This window comes from Malaclemys terrapin (assembly GCF_027887155.1).
Source record: "Malaclemys terrapin pileata isolate rMalTer1 chromosome 20 unlocalized genomic scaffold, rMalTer1.hap1 SUPER_20_unloc_1, whole genome shotgun sequence".
NCBI lineage: Eukaryota > Metazoa > Chordata > Testudines > Emydidae > Malaclemys > Malaclemys terrapin.
Window position 1 is genome coordinate 261,148 of NW_026530188.1, and position 21,105 is coordinate 282,252.

Sequence of the window (21,105 nt, forward strand, 5' to 3'; positions counted from 1 at the left end):
GGCAGGGCCGGGTAAAGGGGCGGGGCCGGGTAAGGTATATCTGGGCAGGGTCGGGTAAAGGAGCGGGGCTGGGTTAGGGTTATCAGGGCGGGGCTGGGTAAAGGGGCAGGGCTAGGTTAGGTATATCTGGGTGGGGCCAGGTAAAGGGGTGGGGCCGGGTTAAGGTTATCAGGGTTAGGGTTATCAGGGTCAGGGTTAAGGTTAGTGGTGATTAGCAGGGCACAGAGGCAGTAGCATTGGAGGAGGAGGGGCTGCACCAGGCAGCTCTTGTCGTTAGCCCCTCCCCCTCTGGCCGGGGGGCCGGTCCATGGGCTCAGAGGAAGCAGCGTTTCCTCCACTCACAAAGGCAGGAAGCCGGAGGCGAGGGGGGGGGGTATGGCTCTTCCAGGCTGGATGGGAAATCAGGGGAAATATGGCCAGGGGAGAACGCTCCCTGCCCCCCCGCTGAGCCCCCCAGCACCCAGCCCCGCCAGCCACAGGAGAGTGCCCGGCCCCGCTGGCCAGAGGAGAGCGCCCCCTGCCGAGCCCCCCCCGGTGCCCCCCAGCGCCCAGCCCTAACTCCTGGGCAAATCTCACAGTTCTGCCCCCCCAGCTCCGGACGCAGCTGGCTGCGGAGGGGAAGGGCGGTGCTGGGAAGGGAAGCTGCGAGACGGCAGGCGATGAGGGGCTGCTCAGGGAAGGGGGAAAGGCCTGATACACGCTCCCTCCCTCGGGGCAGGCGTCAGGGCAAGGACTGAGCTGGGCCCCCCAGGGGAAAGGCCCGTGCAGCCCCGCTGGGCACGGAGCTCGGTCCCCGCCCGCAGCCCAGGCACAGCGAGAAACCGGCCCTGGCCTCTGCTAGGGAAAAAGTGAGGCTCTGACCCACCAGCCCCACCCCGCTCCCAGAGCTGGGAGAGAACCCAGGCGTCCTGGCTCCCTGCTCTCACCCACCAGCCCCCACTACCCTCCCAGAACCCAGGAGTCCTGGCTCCCAGCCCCCCCTGCTCTCACCTACCAGCCGCCGCTCCCTTCCCCGACCCTGGCAGAGAACCCAGGAGTCCTGTGTTGGGGAGAAGAATCCCCTGCTGGAAAAAAATGCAGGAGCAGGGGGTTAAAGTCCAGCTTTATTGTCCCTGTTTCCCAGCTCCCCCCCACCCCTTCACAGCCCCTAGACACCCCGACAATAGCATGTCCGCTGCACTGTGTGTGTGGGGGGGGAAGTGTTAGAATAGTGAAAAAACGACATACACACACCCTGCACGGGACCCAGCATCGGCAAGTGAGGATCACTGTGACCGTCTGGCACCTGGACACACACACACACACACACACACACACACACAGCACATCCCCTCCAGCAGGGACACATGCACACAGAGAGACACACGCCAGGGTTCCTCTCCTCCAGGGACACACACATGGAGGCACACGGAGACACCCACGGGACAGCTCCTCCAGCAGGGACGGACGGACACTGTTCTTTCCTGTCTCCCGGGTCTCTGCTCCAAACCCACCACAACACAATCTGGTTTTCAGGCCGGGAACCCTACTGGGAACTGGTTCTAGAGTTGCCAACTAGCCCCAGTTCCAATCCAGTTGTTCAAAACCCATGAGCAAGTGGCTGGACGTGGTTCAGGTCAGCGTTAAGTCTCGGGGTGACATTCCAGAGCAGGCATTGGGGTGAGGTCTGATGGGGAAGTGTCCTGATTCCACTTCTGGAGCTGCAAGTTCTAGACTCCAACATGGTAGTCTAATTGGCTTTAGAACCAAAAGATACCAGCAAGGCAGGCGAATGGGCTCTGGATCCTCGTTCTAGAGCCCCAGGTTCCAGACCTGGCACTGGAGATCACTCGACCCACTTCGAGATCTGCAGGTTCTAGACTCTGGCATGATTATTACTCTCCTTATGGCTCTAGATCCAATGGTCCAAACAAGATGGGCATTCTCTATCTTTGTTGTATAGCCAGGGAGGTTCCAAACCTGGCCCACGTGGCTTTTAAACGATAATGCTCAAGCAATACGGTTCTAGGTAGGGTGGATCACCAATCCTAGCTACAGGTTCCAGACCTGGCACTGGAGAATCCTGAACATGCTTCTAGGGCTGCAGGTTCTAGGCTCCACCCTAGTAGATTGGCAGCTTTAGAACCCAAAGGTCTAAACAAGGCAGGTAAGTGATCCTGGTTCCAGAACTGCTGTTCCACACCTGGCACTGGCTAATGGGGATTCCTTCACCCAGATCTAGAACTGCAGGATCTAGATTGTGGAATGGTAGCTCAGTGTCTTATAACTCTCATTGTGGCTTTAGATCAAAAGAAGGCAGTTAATATAGGTCCTCTGTCTTTGTTTTAGAGATGCATATTCCAGACCTGGTTCTGTAGATTCCTTAATCCACTTCTAGAACTGCAGGTTCTAGACTCCACCTTGGTGGGTTCTAACTCTTGTTATGGGTCTAGAACTACTGGCTCAAACAAGGCAGGCAATTGTTGGTTCCATGTCCTGGTTCCAGAGCTTCAGGTTCCAGATCTGACATGGGGTTTTGAAATGGTAGTTCTGGTGCAATCAGAGTCTAGGTGCACCTGATCTCCCCATTCTAGAGACCCAGATTTCCGACATGGCATTAGCATTCAAGATTTCTTAATCCGCCTCTATAGCTGCACATTCTATGCTCCAGCATGATCGTTTACTGGCTTAATATTCTCCTAATTGAACCTCTAGAACCAAATGTCCAAACAAGGTAGTTGGTGCAGGTCCCAGGTTCACGTTCTGATGGTTCTACAATGGCTCTGGGGCACAGCTGAATTCTAGAGGTCCAGTTTGAAGACCTGGCATGGCATTCAAGCTCCCATCTGTAGAGTGAAGAGTTCTAGGCTCCAGCATGACCTCAATGGTTTTATTTTCCTTGTAGTTCCAGAACCGAAAGTCCAAACAAGGAAGTTAATTGCAGCTTCTGGGTCCCTATTCGAGAGCTGCAGGTTCCAGACCTGGCTCCAGAGCACAGATCCCAGAAAAGGCAGGTCTAGATTCAGCCCTGCAGGTTCTAGCGTCCTGCCAAGGCCTAGGTTAGCCACACATCCCCTGGTAACCCCACCGACGCCTAGATTAGCCGCGGGGCTTATGGGGGGTGGCAGGGGCTACGTGGGGTAACGCTGGAAACTGCCATCATCTTCCTCATATTCAGAGGCCGGCGGCGTGAAGAAGCAGCCTGGGGAGGACGTGGGCGTCTGGCCGCGCCCGTCAGGGGCTCCGGGGGTTGCTGGCGATCCCTCAGCCAGCCCCAGTTCCCTCTCAAAGTCCAGCAGCTGCCCCATGAAGTTGAAGTTGGGCGAGATGTCGGCCTTCTTGCGCTTGACCAGGTCGTAGGCATCGTTGAGTGATAGGTTGAGGCGCTGCATGAGGTAGGCCACCGTCACCGTCACCGAGCGGCTCACACCCGCCAGGCAGTGAACAAGGATGCCGCAGTTCTGGGACACCGCCTCGTCTGGGGAGGGGAAGAGACGGGGATGGAGCAGAGGGGGATGCTAAGGTCGTTAGCAGCCCCTTGAAGTCAGAGAACTGCATGGACTAGCTCCGCTGGGCTCTCCAGTCCCTGGGGGAGGACGGGGGGAAGGGACGGACCATGGTCAGTGAGATGGGAGAGGGGGCTCATGGGGTGGGATGGGAACCATGGTCAACTGAGGCAGAGTGTGTGGAGGAAGGGGGATGGAACGTACCATAGTCACTGGTCCATAGGGAGTCGGGGGACTGGAGATGGGAAGGACCATGGTCTCTGACATACAGGGACGGGGCAGGACAGACCACGGTCAATGAGCCATGGGGGAAGTGGACGGGATGGACCACGGTCTCTGAGGTATGGGGGCAGGGGGAACAAGGAGCGGATGGACAGACCACAGCCAATGCGATGCAGAGGGGGCTGATGGGATTGCAGGGAACCAAAGTCAATGAGCTGAGGGGGACATGCGGAAGGGTTGGGAGGGGGCAGAGAGGGGGCACTGGGGGTGGGGGTACAGGAGGGGGCGCTGTGGCACAGAGACGGGGTGGGGGTGCCATGGGGCCGGCAGGGCTCCCAGGCATGGGGGGCAGAGAGGGGGCACTGGGGGTGGGGGTACAGGTGGGGGCACTGTGGAGCCGGCAGGGCTCCCAGGCATGGGGGCAGAGAGGGGGCACTGGGGCTGGGAGTACGGGGGGCGCCGTGGGGCCAGCAGGGCTGCACAGTGGTACAGGGGGGCACCGTGGGGCCAGCAGGGCTGCACAGGGGTACAGGGGGGTGCCGTGGGACACGGGCACTCACCGATGAAGGCGATGGCCTCTGGGAAGAAGCGGGCTAGGTTCTGGCTCCAGTGGTCCGAGATGGGGATCTGCTTGTAGCGGAAGCCGCCCTGCTCCTCGAAGAGGTTGGGCAGGTTGGGGGTGACGTTGAGGATGTAGCGGATGCCCAGCCGGGCCAACGTCTCCATGTTGGCTGAGTCTCGGGCGCTGCCCAGGTAGAGGTGGGGCAGGATCTGCACCGGGTAGGACGGGGGGCTGGCTGCCTCCGAGTCCACCCCCCTGCCGCTCAGGGGTCCCGAGTCCCCGTCCGAACCCAGGCTCAGCCCCCCCAGACCCACTACCGGGGTTCCCATCGGAGCGGGGGAGCTGCTGGCGCCGGGCACCTCCGGGCTGGTTTCGCAGTGATCTGGCCACTCGGACTGGAACTTGGAGAAGCCCCCTGCGGGCAGAGCAGGTGTGTTAGTAGTAGAGAGATTATAGCAGGGCCTGGGGGGCGCCTTACACCGGGCGCTGCTCATACCCCCCTCCCCCGACTGGGATCTAGGCCCCATCGCACCAGGGAAACTGAGGCACAGACAGACCCTCCCCCAGTGCCTTGCATCCCAGCCTGCTATCTCGACCGCAAGGGCCGGCCTCTCTCGCGGCGGGGAGCGGTGCTGGGCCAGGGGGGCTTTGTCCAGTGAGCGTGGGCTGGGGGCAGCGAGGGGCGACGGGGCCCAGCCGTGGCACCGACCTTGCAGGTAATACGCCGTGCAGCCTTCCTCCCGCAACTTGCGCAGCAGCGTGGCCAGCACCGACTCCTCGTCGTCCCGGCCGGGGCGCGGCAGCGTGGCGGTGGCCTCGTCATACAGCAGGACGGCGCCCGGCGCGGGCGGGAGCAGGGACCGGACCGACAGCTTCCCCTTGCGCAGCCGTCGCAACAGCAGCCCTGGCAGGGCCACGCTCAGTGCCCGGGCCACGTGGCAGGAGTCGTAGTGCTGCCGGCTGCGGCAATCCAGGATGTGCAGCCGGGGGGCGGGGGACGCCAGCTCCCCGCAGAGCCACAGGGTGGATTTCCCCAGGGCTTCCATGGGGCTGGCGGGGGCATTGGTGGGGGGCTGGAAACGTGGCACAAGCTGATCCTGTCCCACGGTGCCACGGCTCTGCGTGGACTCCGGCTGGCGAGGTCACCGGCCCCCCATCCGCCCCCGGAGGGGCCAGCCGGGGCCTGAAGGGTGTGAGGCACCGCGGACGCCCCCGTTGCTGTCCTCTGTGCGCCTGGGGGTGGCCCAGCAGCAAAAGGGGGTGAGGTCAAGGCAGATCCAGGGACGCCTCTTGACCTCCGGAGCGAGGGCAGCGCGGGGTCACGGCTCCAGCCCCTGGCGGCTTCGCGGGGAGGCGTCCCCCGATCCGGAGAGCGGCTTCCTCTCCAGCAGCCGCTGCCTGGCTGGGCTGCAGAGGCTGGGGTGGGCGGAGAAAGGCCAGAGTCCAGGATAGAGCCAGGGCACGGGGGGCATCTGGGTGGTGTCGGAGACAGGGCCCAGCCGCCACTTGGGGCTCCACGCAGACCTGCCAGGGAGAGCGGATGGGAGTCAGCGAGCCGCGGTGGGAGGGGGGAGAGCAGGAGATCCCAGCCCCCTCCTAGCACCGTGCTGGCCCCTAGCATCCTGCCCCAGAGCCGTGACACATCCCCCTGGGAGCGCAGGCCATGGGGCGGGAAGTGTGACTGCCGGCACCCCTCACTCCCGACCTGCAGCCCCTGCCATCCCAGCCCTGCCGACGCCCCTCACTCCCGACCCGCAGCCCCTGCCATCCCAGCCCTGCCGGTGCCCCTCACTCCCGACCCGCAGCCCCTGCCATCCCAGCCCTGCCGACGCCCCTCACTCCTGACCCGCAGCCCCCTGCCTCCCAACAGCTCTGCCGGCGCCCCTCACTCCCGACCCGCAGCCCCCTGCCCCCCCACAGCTCTGCCGGCACCCCTCACTCCCGACCTGCAGCCCCTGCCATCCCAGCCCTGCCTATGCCCCTCACTCCCGACCCGCAGCCCCTGCCATCCCAGCCCTGCCGGTGCCCCTCACTCCCGACCCGCAGCCCCTGCCATCCCAGCCCTGCCTGTGCCCCTCACTCCCGACCCGCAGCCCCTGCCATCCCAGCCCTGCCGGTGCCCCTCACTCCCGACCCGCAGCCCCTGCCATCCCAGCCCTGCCGACGCCCCTCACTCCCAACCCGCAGCCCCTGCCATCCCAGCCCTGCCGGTGCCCCTCACTCCCGACCCGCAGCCCCTGCCATCCCAGCCCTGCCGACGCCCCTCACTCCCGACCCGCAGCCCCTACCATCCCAGCCCTGCCGACGCCCCTCACTCCCGACCCGCAGCCCCCTGCCCCCCCACAGCTCTGCTGGCACCCCTCACTCCCGACCTGCAGCCCCCTGCCCCCCCACAGCTCTGCCGGCGCCCCTCACCCCTGACCCGCAGCCCCCTGCCCCCCCACAGCTCTGCCGGCGCCCCTCACTCCCGACCCGCAGCCCCCTGCCCCCCCACAGCTCTGCCGGCACCCCTCACTCCCGACCTGCAGCCCCTGCCATCCCAGCCCTGCTGATGCCCCTCACTCCCGACCCGCAGCCACTTGCCTCCCCCAGCTCTGCCAGCACCCCTCACTCCCGACCTGCAGCCCCCTGCCCTCCCACAGCTCTGCCGGCACCCCTCACTCCCGACCCGCAGCCCCCTGCCTCCCCAGTCCTGGCTCCCGGCTGTAGCTGGCTCCCTGTGCAGGGGATGTGGAGGGCATGGGGGGAGGGGAGCGGCTCAGCTGGCGTCCATGGGCCAGGCCCAGTGAAGGGCCCAGCCGAGGGTCTGGCCGGCTGCCAAGCGCTGATGTCAGCGTTAATTCGGCACCGGTATGAATAATTGATACCAACAGGAACCACAGACGTCCTCCGCCAGAGCATCACCCTGGGACCCTGCCTGGGCTGGGGGTCAGGACGCCTGGGTTCTCTCCCAGCTCTGGGAGGGGAGTGGGGCCTGGGAGTTTAGAACCTGGGGGGAGGGCTGGGGCTCCGGACTTCTGGGTTCTATCCCCAGCTCTGCCCCCAGGCTGCTGTGTGACCTTGGATAAGTCGCCTCCCATCTGTGCCTCAGTTTTCCCTGTCACTTCGTTGTCTGTCTATGCCAGGCCATGCACAGATGTGAGCAGCGTGCCCTGGTGGGTAGAGCCCGGGACTCAGGACTCCTGGCTTGTATTCCCTGCTTTGCCACTGCCCTGTGGGGTGAACGTGGGCAATTCAGAGCACCGCTCTGTGCCTCGGTTTCCCCACTGGTGAGGATGACGCCAAGCCCCTTGATACAGCGCTCTGGAAGCTACTGCTGCAACGCGCTGGACAGGAGAGAGTCACCATGCGGGGTCCCACGGTTCTAGTGCTCAAAGGGGATAGCTCACACAGGCCCACGAAGAGGGGCTGAGCTGGTCCCCGGGGTTGTGTGGGTGGGACGGTTCTACCTCCGTGCTCTGTCAGCCTCACCTGCGCTGGCCCCCGCTCAGCAGCGCCCCTGTGAGGTGGGGCCGAGCAATACTAACTGCAGGTGGGGAAACTGAGGCACGGAGCAGGAAAAGGATTTGCTCACCTGGGCTCTATTCCTGAATCTGTCACCAGGAGTCCTGGCTCCCAGCCCCCCTGCTCTAACCACCAGACCCCCTCCCCTCCAGGAGCTGGAGAGAGAACCCAGGAGTCCTGGCTCCCAGCCCCCCTGCTCTAACCACCAGCCCCCACCCCCCTCCCAGAGATGGGGAGAGAACCCAGGATTCCTGGCTCCCAGCCCCCCCTGTCCTAACCCACCAGCCCCACTCCCCTCCCAGAGCAGGGGAGAGAACCCAGGAGTCCTGGCTCCCAGACCCCCCGCTCTAACCACCAGCCCCCACTCCCCTCCCAGAGCGGGGAGAGAACCCAGGAGTCCTGGCTCCCAGACCCCCCGCTCTAACCACCAGCCCCCACTCCCCTCCCAGAGCGGGGAAAGAACCCAGGAGTCCTGGCTCCCAGCCCCCACTCCCCTCCCAGAGCCGGGAGAGAACCCAGGAGTCCGGGCTCACTCACCACAATTATCCCAGCCCCCCTCCGACTCCGGAGCCCCTCTCCGTCTGGATCCCGCACCTCGGTCCGCACCGCAGCGCTCACCCTGGCCGCTGGCCGCCGCCCACAGTCCGCGGAGCCCCTGGGCCCCGCCAGGCTCCCGGCGCTGGGCTGGGGCGGGTGCGTCCTCCTCCCGCATGCAGGGTGCGCAGGGCCCGCCCGGCTCCACGTGCGGGCTGTGTACAGCCCGGGCCACGCCCAGCGCGCCCGGATTGGTGGGGAAGGGCCTGAGTGGGCGGGGCTTGTCAAATGACCCGGGGGGGGGGGTAGGGGGAACTGGGAGCCAGGACTCCTGGGTTCTCTCCCCGGCTCTGGGGGAGGGGTCTGGGGGGGAGAGGATGGTGGGGTTATGCTCCTGCCTGTGGAACAGAGTGTGATTTTGGAAGGGAGGAAGCCGCAGGACTCCTGTGTCCTTTACCTCTCAGTGCCTTCGGAGGTGGGCCAAATACCATCGCCTCTCTGTGTGACTCAGTTTCCCCAGATCGGCGACCCCGCTGGGTGCTCTGTCACGCTCCGCCGCGGGCCAGGCCCCCTTCGCGCCGGGTGCTGCCCGGCCCAGGTTCGGCGAGTACTCGCGCTCCGGAGCCGGGCGCGATCCGGCACCCTGCAGGCTGTGACTCAGAGCACAGGGGCGCGGGGAGATGGAGGAGCCCAGAATAGTCGAACAATCTCACCCTCCCACAACACAGCTCCCATCGCTTGGCAACGCGCGGGAGAACTCATACAGGCACCAGGGAGAGCCGAGTGGGAGGGGGCCTGGAAAACCCCGGGGGGGGGGGGGGGAAGAGATCTTGCTGGGAGGCTGACCCCTCATCACCAGGGGTTAATTAGTCCCAGCCATAGGGCAGGTAATCAATGGGGAAACAGAGTCACGGGCATGCACCCACATCCCCCTCCCCAAGGAGGGGTTGAGTCAGAGGCACGGGACGGCCTGATGCTCACTCCCTGTTCTGGCAACCGAATCCGACTCCTCTCTGCAGCTGAGGGGACCCAGGAGTCCTGGCCGCCAGCCCCGCACCCCCTGCTCTGCGCAGGCCCCGGCTCAGTGCTGGTTAGTCACCCGGAGCGGGCGGATGGTGTCATCCGGGCCCATGACGAGTCCCCAGAGACACGCTGGAACTCAGCGACTCATGGCAAACCCACGCAGCCTGCAGCGCACCCCCCGGACACGCGCTCACATCCGCCCCCCAACACCCTCCCACACAGGGCCCCCTGCTCTATCCCAGCTGACCCCACAGCCCTCCCGGAGCTGGGAGAGAACCCAGGAGTCCTGGCTCTGAGCCCCCCCTCCACACTCTACCCCACCAGACCCCACTCCCCTCCCGGAGCCGGGAGAGAACCCAGGAGTCCTGGCTCTGAGCCCCCCCTTTTCTAACCCACCAGCCCCCTCTCCCCTCCAGAGCCGGGGGAGAGAACCCAGGAGTCCTGGCTCTGAGCCCCCCCCTGCTCTAACCACCAGCCCCCACTCCCCTCCCGGAGCCGGGAGAGAACCCAGGAGTCCTGGCTCTGAGCCCCCCCTTTTCTAACCCACCAGCCCCCTCTCCCCTCCAGAGCCGGGGGAGAGAACCCAGGAGTCCTGGCTCTGAGCCCCCTATCCCACCAGACCCACTTCCCTATTAAAGCCACAGCTTTCTCTCCAGCTCTACCACCCCCTCCCAGCTCCAGGCTATATGATGAGATAATCTTCAGGACTAGGGGGAGGGGAGGCACACCAGCACTGGGGGGGGGGGGGGGAGGGGGGGGATGGGCACAGCCCCCTCCCTGCCACACTGGCTGGGAGGGCGCCCAGCCCCACAGAGTCCCCCTAGGGAGGGAGCAGGACGAACACATGATCTCATCCTCCTTTGGCAGGGACGGTCTCCATTAGCCACTGGGACGCAGACTTCCCGCCTCCGGGGGGCCATGACTCCTGCAGTGCTGGGGGGCACTGGTTCGCTCGGGGGCGGGGCCTGTCCCCTCTAGGGGGCGCCATCTCCCATCCGGTCTCAGTGCGGTACTGCCTGGGTCAGGGGGGCAGGGAATGGGGCCCGGGGCCTCTCCCCTTGCCCCAGCCCTAACCCAGAGCGGGGCCGTGCTTGGAGACGGGATACCGGGGTGGATGGGTCTCGCCCCAGCCTGCCCGTTGCTCCGTTCCTGCAGGCAGAGGCTGGGTTTCTTCCTGTTTCTCTTGCTGCTCTAAATTTAGAGCGAGAGCAGAGCAGGTCCATGTGCCATCAGCTTCCCACGCAGCCCCGGAGCAGCAGGGCGCGGCAGGCGGAGGAGATGCCTGGGGGCTGAGGCAGACCCGGAGGCGGGGGCCGTGCAGTGACAGGCCAGAGGGGCACTGGGATGAGAAGTGGCACCTCCGCAAAATCAGAGGGGAGGGTCAATAGGGGCCTGAGAACGCTCACATGGGGCCCTGATCTCGGCCAGGGTCGGGGCGGCGCCGGCACCGGGGGGCCCTGATCTCAGCCTGGGTCTGGGCGGCGCCCGGCACCACACACGCGCCTGCTGCCATAGCGTGCCCTGCTCGGCCGATGGACGTTGGGCCGTAGAGAGCTGGAAATGACGCGGCCCCGAGAGGCTGTTATAAATAGACACTGATCGATACCTCGCAGACCAGGCCTCTGGCAAGAGAAACCTGCTCCCGTTTTCTTCCCGCAGCCCGTCCCGACGCCGCGCCCTCTGCCCTCCTCAAAGAGCCCTGCCCGACGGCCCGAGATCAAGACCTGACTGAGATCCGGCCCCGTCGTCCCAGGTGCCCCCGAGGCCCCGACCGAGATCCTGCCCTGTCATCCCGGGCGCCCCCCCAGGCTCCGACCGAGATCCGGCCCTGTCATCCCGGGCGCCCCCCCCAGGCTCCGACCGAGATCCGGCCCTGTTGTCCCAGGCGCCCCCCAGGCCCCGACGGAGATCTGGCCCCACCGCCCTGGGTGCCCCCCAGGCTCAGACCGAGGTCAGGGCCCTGTCGCCCCGGGCGCCCCCACAGGCCCCAACCGAAGTCAGGGCCCCGTCACTCCGGGCGCCCCCCAGACCCCAACCAAGATTCAGCCCCACCACCTTGGGCGCCACGCAGGCCCTAACTGAAATTGGCAGCCCCTGTGGTGCAGACACTGCACAGAGATTAACCTGGTTTTGGCTGCCAGCAGCTGAAGTGGGGAAACTGAGGCACAGTTGAGTGCTGGAGGTGCGGGTACACACCGCTTAGCATCTTTCCTGCCCGTAACCCCTCATTTCTCAAAGGAGACCTGAGCCTAGCTCCCGCGGCGGATCGGTGATACCGGAGTTTTAGGGCAGCCTCTTGGATCCGGCGGATTCGGGGTCGGTCCCGGTGCAGGAACCCAGCTGAGGGATCCACTTGTTCTCTGTGCTGCTCACTGCCCTCCCCCCCCCGCCGCCTGTGTCTGGAAACCATGGAAACAGCAAGCGGGCGAGGATGAACGGAGTCATCTTCCAAAGACCAGCCTGTTTCGGGGCCGCGGCACTGTTGATTGGGGGGGGGGATATTAACACCCCCCAAGCTCTGCCGGTGCCCCTCACTCCCAACTAGGCTGACCAGACTGCAAGTGTGAACAATCAGGACGGGGGTGGTGGGAGGTAATAGGAGTCTATATAAGAAAAAGCCCCAAATATCAGGACTGTCTTTATAAAATCGGGACATCCGGTCACCCTACTCCTGAACCGCAGCCCCTGTTAGCCCAGCCCTGCCGGTGCCCTCACTCCCGACCCGCAGCCCCTGCTACCCCAGCCCTGCTCCCCCCCAGCTCTGCACATGCCCCATCCCCACGTTGGGTCAGAGCTAGTGCCCCCCTCCAAGAGAGGATAGTCCTCATATCCCAGCCCCACCCTGACTCCTTCTTCTCTTGCCCATCCCCCACCACCCCACCCCTCTTTAGCCTCCCCTCCAACCCCTTCCCTTCCCTCTAGGCCCCGCCCCCAGCCCCTGCAACTCCTCCCCCTGCTCTCGTGGCTCCTCCCCAAGCCCCCCCCATTCTGGGCTCCTCCCCCATCCCCTCCAACTCCTCCCCCTTCTCTAGACCCCGCCCCCAGCCCCTGCAACCCCTCCCCCTGCTATATAGGCCCCGCCCCCAGTCCCTCCAACTCCTCCCCCTGTTCTCTGGGCTCCTCCTCAGCCCCAACGCCTGCACCTTTCTAACCCCGCCCCCGTCTCCCAGCCCCACCCCCTCCCCTCTGCGCCTCCTCTTGTCCTGGCTGCTCCTCATGCGATTGGCCAGTGCCGCCTCGCGCCTCGCCTTGTGGTTGGCCAGTTCTCCCTTCCCGCCCAGCGCGCGAGGCGGCGTCGTGTGATTGGCCGCCGTCTCAGGCCTCAGGGCCAATCAGTGGAAGGCGCGAAACCGCGCAGGGAGGAGCCGCCACGCTCCGCCTCCGCCAATTGGCCAGCCTGCCTCTAGCCAATCAGAGGCGGGAAAAGGCACCGCCCTTTCGGAGGACCCCAGGGTGGGTTGACGGTGGCGGGTGCCTGTCCTGAAGAGGGCGCGGACGGAAGGGAGACGCCCACGGCTCGCCCGGACTGCGGAGAGCGGGGAGTCCAGTGACCAGCCCCGCCGAGATCGGGCGGAGCGGGGGTGCGGGTTATTATCAGGCACTTGTGGAGGGCAGCTATATCGGGCCTGGAAGGACCCGCAACCCGGAAGTGGCCGTGATGGGGCCTCCCTGTCCTACAGAGCCGGCTACATCCGGGCACCGGCACCGCGGGGCCTAGCGGCGGCCTGAGCCCCAGGCTGGTTCATGGGGAGGGCTCAAGCCGGCGAGGGCTCCTGATTGGGTGAGGGGCAGAGGTCACGTGGCCCCAGGGCGGCGGGAGGAAGTGACGCGGAGGGCACGGAAGGGTCAAGGGCCACACGTGATGCCATCAGATTACGATATGACGTCACTGTGTTGTGTCACGTCACGTGGCCATGAGGTACTGTGATGTCATCTCACTGCAGAGTGATGTCACTCCTCACGACTGTTGTCATGGGGACAGCGCACAGCTGGTGATGTCATGGCACTGGGGTGGTGACCGCATCGCACCGTGCGACGTAATCGCAGTGGCGTCAGGATGTCACGCTGGGTGATGTCATCGAGTGAGGTCAGCAGCCCACGCGGTGTCACCCAGGGTAGCGGCAGTGCTGGGTGATGTCATACCAAGCGTGGACATCGGAGCGGGTGGTGGCGCTGGGTGACATCATCGCGGTGCAGTGATGGCGCTGGGTGACCTCACCGCGCTGGGTGACCCACGGTGGTGGCGCCGGGTGAGTGACTCGCTGGTCTCTCTGCGCAGGCAGCAGCGGGTGCCATGGAGCCCGACCGGGCGGCGAGCACCCAGACTGGGCCAGGAGCCACTGAGACCAAGATCCATTTCAAGGTCACCCGGTTCATCATGGAGGCAGGTAAAAGCTTGGGGGCTACCGTGCTGGGGGAGAGAGGACGGTGAGGCGGTGGGGGGCACAGGGGCGACCGTGCTGCTGGGGGGCAGTGCCTGCTGGGGGATGGGAGGCTCTGCCAAATGGGCAGAATGGGAGGGGCAAGGGGCAGCCGAGGAGTGGGGGGCATAGCCGAGGTGGCCAGTCAATTGGGGGAGGCCTAAGGGGAAGCCAGCACCATATCCCTGAGGAGAAAGGGGGGCCATGCCAGTTGGGGAAGGGGTGGGTGGCATATCGGTTGGGGGGGCTCTCCCCTCCCTCACAGTGACACCCCCCATCCCCCCCAGGGGTGAAGCTGGGCCTGCGCTCCATCCCTGTGGCCACGGCCTGCACCATCTACCACAGTTTCTTCACGGCCACGGTGGCCCCGGGGCCCTACGACCCCTACCTGGTGGCCATGGCTGCGCTGTACCTGGCCGGGAAAGTGGAGGAGCAGCACCTACGCACGCGGGACATCATCAACGTCAGCCACAGGTAACCCCAGCCTGTCTCCGGTCGGGGGTCTGCACCCCGCACCCTAAGGGGTAGAGCTGGGGGCCTGGAGCCAGGACTCCTGGGTTCTCTCCCCGGCCCTGGGAGGGGAGGGAGTCTGGTGGGTTAGAACAGGGGGGGCTGGGAGACAGGAGTCCTGGGTTCTCTCCCTGGCTCTGGGAGGGGAGCGGGGTCTTGTGGGTTAGAACGGGGGGGCTGGGAGACAGGACTCCTGGGTTCTCTCCCAGCTCTGGGAGGGGAGTGGGGGCTGGTGGTTAGAGCAGGGGGGGCTGGGACACAGGACTCCTGGGTTCTCTCCCAGCTCTGGGAGGGGAGTCAGGTCTGCAGGGCTAGCGTAGGAAGAGTGGGGGTCACTCCTGTCTCCCCAGTCCCACCCCCCGCTAACCTCCCCCTCCCCAGGTACTTACACCCCCAGAGCGACCCCCTGGAACTCGACTCCCATTTCTGGGAGCTGCGGGACAGCATCGTCCAGTGCGAGCTGCTCATGCTGCGGGTGCTCGGCTTCCGCGTCTCCTTCCGGCACCCCCACAAGGTGGGTCCTCGGGACGGGCCTGGGGGCACAGCGGGGGGCACAGGGGGTTTGCCCTGAACCTGCCGCTCTGCCCTACAAGGAAGGGGACTGGCAATGGAGGCCAGGATGCCTGGGTTCTATGGGGAAGGGGGGTCTGGTGGGTTGGAGCTGGGGGCTGGGAGCCAGGACTCCTGGGTCCCCCCTTATCCCCCATCTCTCCCTGCAGTACCTGCTCCATTACCTGCTTTCCCTGAGGCGGTGGATGAACCGACACAGCTGGGAGCGGACCCCCGTCTCGGCGGCGGCCTGGGCACTGCTCCGGGACAGCTACCACGGGGCGCTGTGTGTGCGCTACCTCCCCCAGCACGTGGCGGTGGCCGTGCTGTACCTCGCCCTGCACTGCTATGGGGTGGAGGTGCCCGCCCATGCACAGGCCCAGAGACCCTGGTGGCAGGTAAGAGAGGTAGGGACTTAGCCCGCACCTTGGAGCCCTTTTGCCGGGGAAACTGAGGCACAGAGAGGGAAAGTGGCTGGCTCAGGGTAACCCAGAACCAGTGGCGGAGCCAGAGACAGAACCCAGGCGTCCTGCCTCCCAGCCCCCCCTGCTCTAACCCTCTAAAACAGCTCTGACCAAGCCAGCCAGCCCCTGCCCTGGGCCTGAATGGGAGCCAGCGCCCCCTAGAGGGGACAGACCCCATGTCCCACTGCAGAGCTCCCCAGCAGTTCATAGAGTCTCAGGGTTGGAAGGGACCTCAGGAGGTATCTAGTCCCACCCCCTGCTCAAAGCAGGACCAACCCCCACTAAATCAGGCTGCATTCCCTGTGCCGTTGCTCCCATCTCCTTTCCTCCTCTCCAGGTGTTCAGTGACGATCTCAGCCAAGCTCAGATTGACCAGATCGTATTGGACCTGATCCAGATTTACACCTTGGATGCGGAAATCTCCTAATGGGGTCCAGAGAGCGACCCAGTGCGGGGGAGGGGACAGGCCCCATTCCCGCCCCCCGAGCCAGCCAGTCCCTGCCCTGGGGCTGGATGGGAGCCGGCGCCCCCTAGAGGGGAAAGGCCTCATGTCCCATTCCCGCCCCCTGGGGCTGGATGGGATCTGGCACTCCCTAGTGGGGAAAGACCCCAGACCTGAGCCAGCCAGTCTCCGCCCTGGGGCCAGATCGGAGCCGGCACCCCCTAGAGGGGAAAGACCCCATTCCCTGCCCCTTCCCCAGCTTTGAAAGCAGAGTGTTGGTTGCAGTCTGGGTGTCCTGTCCCTCAGCCGTTACCCTCGCTGCCCGTGCTCCTCCCGCGGGCCGGCTGCCTTATTGGCTGCACCTTGAGAAGGCCGTCGGACCTGAGCACCGTGCCAGCTCAGAGCCTCTGCAGCTGCTGGGATGCGAGCTCCAAAGAGCCACATCACGCGCCCGGCGGGTGTTAGCCACATGGGTCCCAACCAGCCGATTCCGCGTGTACCCGGGGCTCCTCGAGCTTGGACTGCTTGATCCGGCGAGTAAAGTTGTGCCTGTGAACCAGCTGTGAACGGGTTGTTCTTTGGGCTTTGCTCCGAGATTGGGCCTGGTGCACCCATTTCGCCCGCTGACGCCTGGGCCCGTGGAGCAGTGCTGGGTCGCAAAGGGGGCGTAGGTATAATCACCACAGCCATGAGGCTGGGGCGGGGTGGTTCCCACACGTGTAACCGACTCTGCCTGAGTTTGCATCGCCCACATCTTATATCTTCCCCTCTCCCACTCGCAGAAGGAGAAACGGCGTCCGGGTGAGTTATTTTATTAATTTTTAATAATATGAACAAACTTGATCGAGCCATTCAGTTGAGTTATATGCTTTGATCCGGAAATGGGCATGGTGGGGGGGGGGGTCACAATTTCAGTCCGAAATCCGCCCCCACACTGGGGAGAGGTGGGGGCCGGGACACCCATAGAAACCTTGAATTGATTTTTGTTTGTTCCTTTAAAAAAAACCCCAAAGCAGTCTGTGTGTGTCCCCGGCTGGAGGAAGGGAAGAAACCAGAACGGATCCCCTGCCTGGGTGTGGTTAGCCCCAGCGAGGTTTTCACGGCTGAAAAGTGAGCGGGGAGTGTTGGGTTGTTAAAGGTTTTTTTTTTTTTTTTTTAAATATATATCTATATATTCCCCCCTCCCCCGCCCCGGTCTATCAATATATCTACAATATTGAATGAGAACAAGCTGGATGGACGGAGGTGAGATTTCCTGGATTCACCCCCCCGGGGAGTCGAGGGGCTGGGCTGGAGGGCGGAAGAACGGTCCTCGCCGGGGTGGGGGTTACCCATGGCTTTTGAGAGCGCTGGCGCTGGTGGTTGGACGCGGGGTTAGGTGTGGAAACAGGAAAGGGGCCTCACAGGAAATATGGGACCCCCGCCCCCGCCTCCCACACACGGCTTTTGAGAAGGATTGTGCCAGAAGGGGAAATTGAGGCAGTAGCAGGTACTTGCCCTACCCGAGCCAGGGGTAGAACCCAGGAGTCCTGGCTCCCAGCCCCCCCTGCTCTGACCACCAGACCCCACTTCCCTCCCAGAGCTGGGGAGAGAACCCAGGAGTCCGGGCTCCCAGCCTCAGGTGGGGAAGCTGAAGGTCTGTAAGTAACACCTGAGGGCCAGCCCTAGCTGGTGTGAATGGGGCAGCTCCATCCACCCCCAAGGGCAGCTGAGGGGCTGCTCCTCTGCCACCCCAAATCTCCATGGGGACTGGGAGGTGCCCCGAGGAGGCTGGGGGCACAGAGGGCAGGGGCGGGCCCTGGGTGCCGAGCAGTGCCGCAGGCGGGGCGTTGGGAACCAGAGCGGATGCCCCTCCCCCTCTGCAGCACACAGGCCCCCTCCCGGGCTGGAGCATCTCCCCACCAGCAGTACGGGGGAGCGGGGAGCTTAACACTGACCAAGACATACAGCATTTGCGGGGGGGGGGGGGGGGGAGGACAGGACGGACTGCCTCTCACCCAGTATCTGCGCAGCGCCCGGCGTGACGGGCGTCTCCCATCTGGGTTGGGGGAGCTACGTGGCAAACCCGGGGCCCTGCTCTTGGTTGGGGGTCCGGGCGGGGTCCAGTGTGACAGTCCCCTCCCGCAATCCTCCCGCCATGTTTTCACGACCAAGCCCTTGTTAAACACCGGCTCCAGCGCCCGACAACTTTAAAAAACAAACAAACCGAAACGCACAATCTCCCCCCCCCACCGCTCGGGCTGACAATTTGCCCCGGGGGGGAGGGGGATGCTGGGTGGTGGTAAGTAGCATGTGGGGCCGGCATGCGATGGTCAGTCCTGTAAGACAGTCAGTCGGTATCGTATATATATTGAGGCTATGGATCGCTAAATGGGCCCTCGCCCGTCCGCAGTGGGTCCTTCCCGGCCGGCTCCAGCACCACAAAGAGTCTGCCTGGGGCTGAGGCTCCCCAGAGAAATGGGGGCCGCTCCCAGCTCCAGCTCTGTCCGCAGCCAGTTCACACTCCGACAAGCCGAAGGAGCCCGGGCCCCTCTGTTCCTCTGGCTGCTGGATTTCCTGCCCCCGTGCCGTGGGGCCAGCCTCCCGGGGCGTTAGAGGGACGTTTCCATGCTGTGGAGCGGGCTGGCGGGGCCGGCGGAGGTAGGAGACTTGGAGCCGTCGTCAGTGGCCAGGTAGACACCACTGTCGATGGCGTTGTTGTTCTTGTTGGGGGTGGGCGGGGGGCTGGGGGGCCGGCGGGCCGCCTCGCTCTCCTCCACGTCGGTGTCGTCGATCAGGGGGATGTTGTGGGTGTAGTCATTCAGCAGGAACTCCGGGGTGGTCATGAAGTTGTGGATCGAGGTCTTGGAGTCCGGCTTCTCCAGCCCTTCGTAGAGCGAGCTACGGAACGCTTTCACTACGCGGATCTGGGGGAGGACACCCGACGGCCGGGGGTAGGCGGGCAAAGGGGGAGGCAAAAAGGAGGGGAAAGAAGGGTGAGTTCTAGGTGCCAATCCAGGCAACACGCCCGGGGGCAGCCTGCGGTAACCTGGTTACTGTTGATCCAGAAGAGAACCCAGGACTCCTGGATTTTAGGCTCCCCCCCACTCTAACCCATTAGACCCCACTCCCCTCCTAGACCCAGGGAGAGAACCCAGGAGTCCTGGCTCCCAATCCTGGGCATGCACAATTATCTGTAGCATGATCTGTCTGTCCACCGATTGTTCTGCACCCTCTGTATCTAATCCAAAACACGCCCCTCTGTGCATCCATCCCATAGACGCCCTCGTCTCTGTATCTATCCTACCCCCATCCATCCATCCTACCCCCACATCCATCCATCCCATAGACGCCTCTGTCTCTGTATCTATCCTACCCCCATCCATCCCGCCTGCTATCTGTCCTACCCCCACATCCATCCATCCATCCCATAGACGCCCTCATCTCTGTATCTATCCTACCCCCATCCATCCCGCCTGCTATCTGTCCTACCCCCCACATCCATCCATCCATCCCATAGACGCCCTCGTCTCTGTATCTATCCTACCCCCATCCATCCCGCCTGCTATCTGTCCTACCCCCACATCCATCCATCCATCCCATAGACACCCCCGTCTCTGTATCTATCCTACCCCCATCCATCCCGCCTGCTATCTGTCCTACCCCCCACATCCATCCATCCATCCCATAGACGCCCTCGTCTCTGTATCTATCCTACCCCCATCCATCCCGCCTGCTATCTGTCCTACCCCCACATCCATCCATCCATCCCATAGACACCCCCGTCTCTGTATCTATCCTACCCCCATCCATCCCGCCTGCTATCTGTCCTACCCCCACATCCATCCATCCATCCCATAGACGCCCTCATCTCTGTATCTATCCTACCCCCATCCATCCCGCCTGCTATCTGTCCTACCCCCACATCCATCCATCCATCCCATAGACACCCTCGTCTCTGTATCTATCCTACCCCATCCATCCCCCCGGCTATCTGTCCTACCCCCACATCCATCCATCCCATAGACACCCTCGTCTCTGTATCTATCCTACCCCATCCATCCCCCCGGCTATCTGTCCTACCCCCACATCCATCCATCCATCCCATAGACACCCTCGTCTCTGTATCTATCCTACCCCATCCATCCCCCCGGCTATCTGTCCTACCCCCACATCCATCCATCCATCCCATAGACGCCCTCATCTCTGTATCTATCCTACCCCCATCCATCCCGCCTGCTATCTGTCCTACCCCCACATCCATCCATCCATCCCATAGACACCCTCGTCTCTGTATCTATCCTACCCCATCCATCCCCCCGGCTATCTGTCCTACCCCCACATCCATCCATCCCATAGACACCCTCGTCTCTGTATCTATCCTACCCCATCCATCCCCCCGGCTATCTGTCCTACCCCCACATCCATCCATCCATCCCATAGACACCCTCGTCTCTGTATCTATCCTACCCCATCCATCCCCCCGGCTATCTGTCCTACCCCCACATCCATCCATCCATCCCATAGACACCCTCGTCTCTGTATCTATCCTACCCCATCCATCCCCCCGGCTATCTGTCCTACCCCCACATCCATCCATCCATCCCATAGACACCCCCGTCTCTGTATCTATCCTACCCCCATCCATCCCGCCTGCTATCTGTCCTACCCCCACATCCATCCATCCATCCCATAGACGCCCCCGTCTCTGTATCTATCCTACCCCCACCTATCAACCCTCTCTGTATCTATCCTACCCCCACCCATGGATCTATATATCCTATCCCCTACCTATCCACGCCCGCCCTGCCCCGCCCTGCCCACCCTCCCCCAACAAGGCCACCCTTCCAGCTCCCTGGGTCAGGCCCTAGTCCCTTTTCCCGCCCCGTAGTCCCTGTGATGACCAGTCCCTGGCTCTGCTCCTGGCAGGACTGGCCGTGCCCCCCCAGAGAACAGGAGCGCGCTGAACCGGCGATAGCGCCCACGGGCCGTACGCTGCAGTGGAGGGGATGTGGGGGGGTGGAATGAGCATCAATTGAACACAAAGAAAACTCAGCAGCAGAAAAGTGGAAGAGCCTATTTTCTGGGTTCAAGATTCTCGGATGCCTGGGTTCCCAACGGCGCCCCAGGCGGGGGAGGGGTGTTTACAGCCTCCCCACCCTTTGCTGGGCTCCTTCAACAGGCATTTAACCCCCCGCAGCCTTCTGAGGACGCCATAAAGGGGTCAAGGGCCGTCGCTCTAGGGGGCCGGAGCCCTAGCGGGGGTAAAGCACCTTCCTATGGAGAACCCACTTTACACCTCTCACGCCTGCCTCGTGTGGGGCAGGGGTTGCCCCCTTTGGGAGCTGTCGCACCCAGGGGAGGCGGGGGGGCACACGCTGGGCATGGGGGGGAGCCCAACTCAGGACGG

At 63.9% G+C, this 21,105-nt stretch overlaps 3 protein-coding genes across 11 annotated transcripts in view; 1 reads left to right on the forward strand and 2 right to left on the reverse strand.

The window, feature by feature from the left end:
* Nucleotides 1–1,103: 1,103 nt before the first annotated feature.
* DUSP9 (dual specificity phosphatase 9) lies at nt 1,104–8,471 on the reverse strand. Of its 3 annotated transcripts, none has more exons than XM_054014880.1 (4): nt 8,392–8,471; nt 4,979–5,793; nt 4,268–4,684; nt 1,104–3,457 (listed from the first exon to the last, which is right to left on the reverse strand). In XM_054014880.1, the coding sequence occupies exons 2-4, from the start codon at nt 5,313–5,315 to the stop codon at nt 3,111–3,113; spliced, it is 1,101 nt and encodes a 366-aa protein (XP_053870855.1). In that variant the 5' UTR covers nt 5,316–5,793; nt 8,392–8,471; the 3' UTR covers nt 1,104–3,110. The 3 variants fall into 3 exon arrangements, with proteins under 3 accessions (XP_053870855.1, XP_053870852.1, XP_053870853.1); XM_054014877.1 differs by having other exon boundaries at nt 8,311–8,455; XM_054014878.1 differs by lacking the exon at nt 8,392–8,471 and having other exon boundaries at nt 4,979–5,989.
* A 4,332-nt stretch (nt 8,472–12,803) lies between these two features.
* Nucleotides 12,804–16,272, forward strand: CCNQ (cyclin Q). Of its 2 annotated transcripts, none has more exons than XM_054014882.1 (6): nt 12,804–12,911; nt 13,610–13,718; nt 14,039–14,225; nt 14,643–14,775; nt 14,981–15,208; nt 15,612–16,272. In XM_054014882.1, the coding sequence occupies exons 2-6, from the start codon at nt 13,625–13,627 to the stop codon at nt 15,699–15,701; spliced, it is 732 nt and encodes a 243-aa protein (XP_053870857.1). In that variant the 5' UTR covers nt 12,804–12,911; nt 13,610–13,624; the 3' UTR covers nt 15,702–16,272. The 2 variants fall into 2 exon arrangements, with proteins under 2 accessions (XP_053870857.1, XP_053870856.1); XM_054014881.1 differs by lacking the exon at nt 12,804–12,911 and adding an exon at nt 12,939–13,111.
* A 1,406-nt stretch (nt 16,273–17,678) lies between these two features.
* Nucleotides 17,679–21,105, reverse strand: part of ATP2B3 (ATPase plasma membrane Ca2+ transporting 3) — a 51,348-nt gene continuing 47,921 nt past the window's right edge. For 4 of the 6 annotated variants that reach the window (XM_054014867.1, XM_054014865.1, XM_054014866.1 and 1 more), the window contains one exon: nt 17,679–18,622. In XM_054014867.1, the coding sequence (XP_053870842.1) occupies nt 18,308–18,622 (315 nt within the window). In that variant the 3' untranslated portion in view covers nt 17,679–18,307. The remainder of the gene's footprint in view (nt 18,623–21,105) is intronic. The other 2 variants (XM_054014870.1, XM_054014868.1) reach the window with 1 other exon arrangement.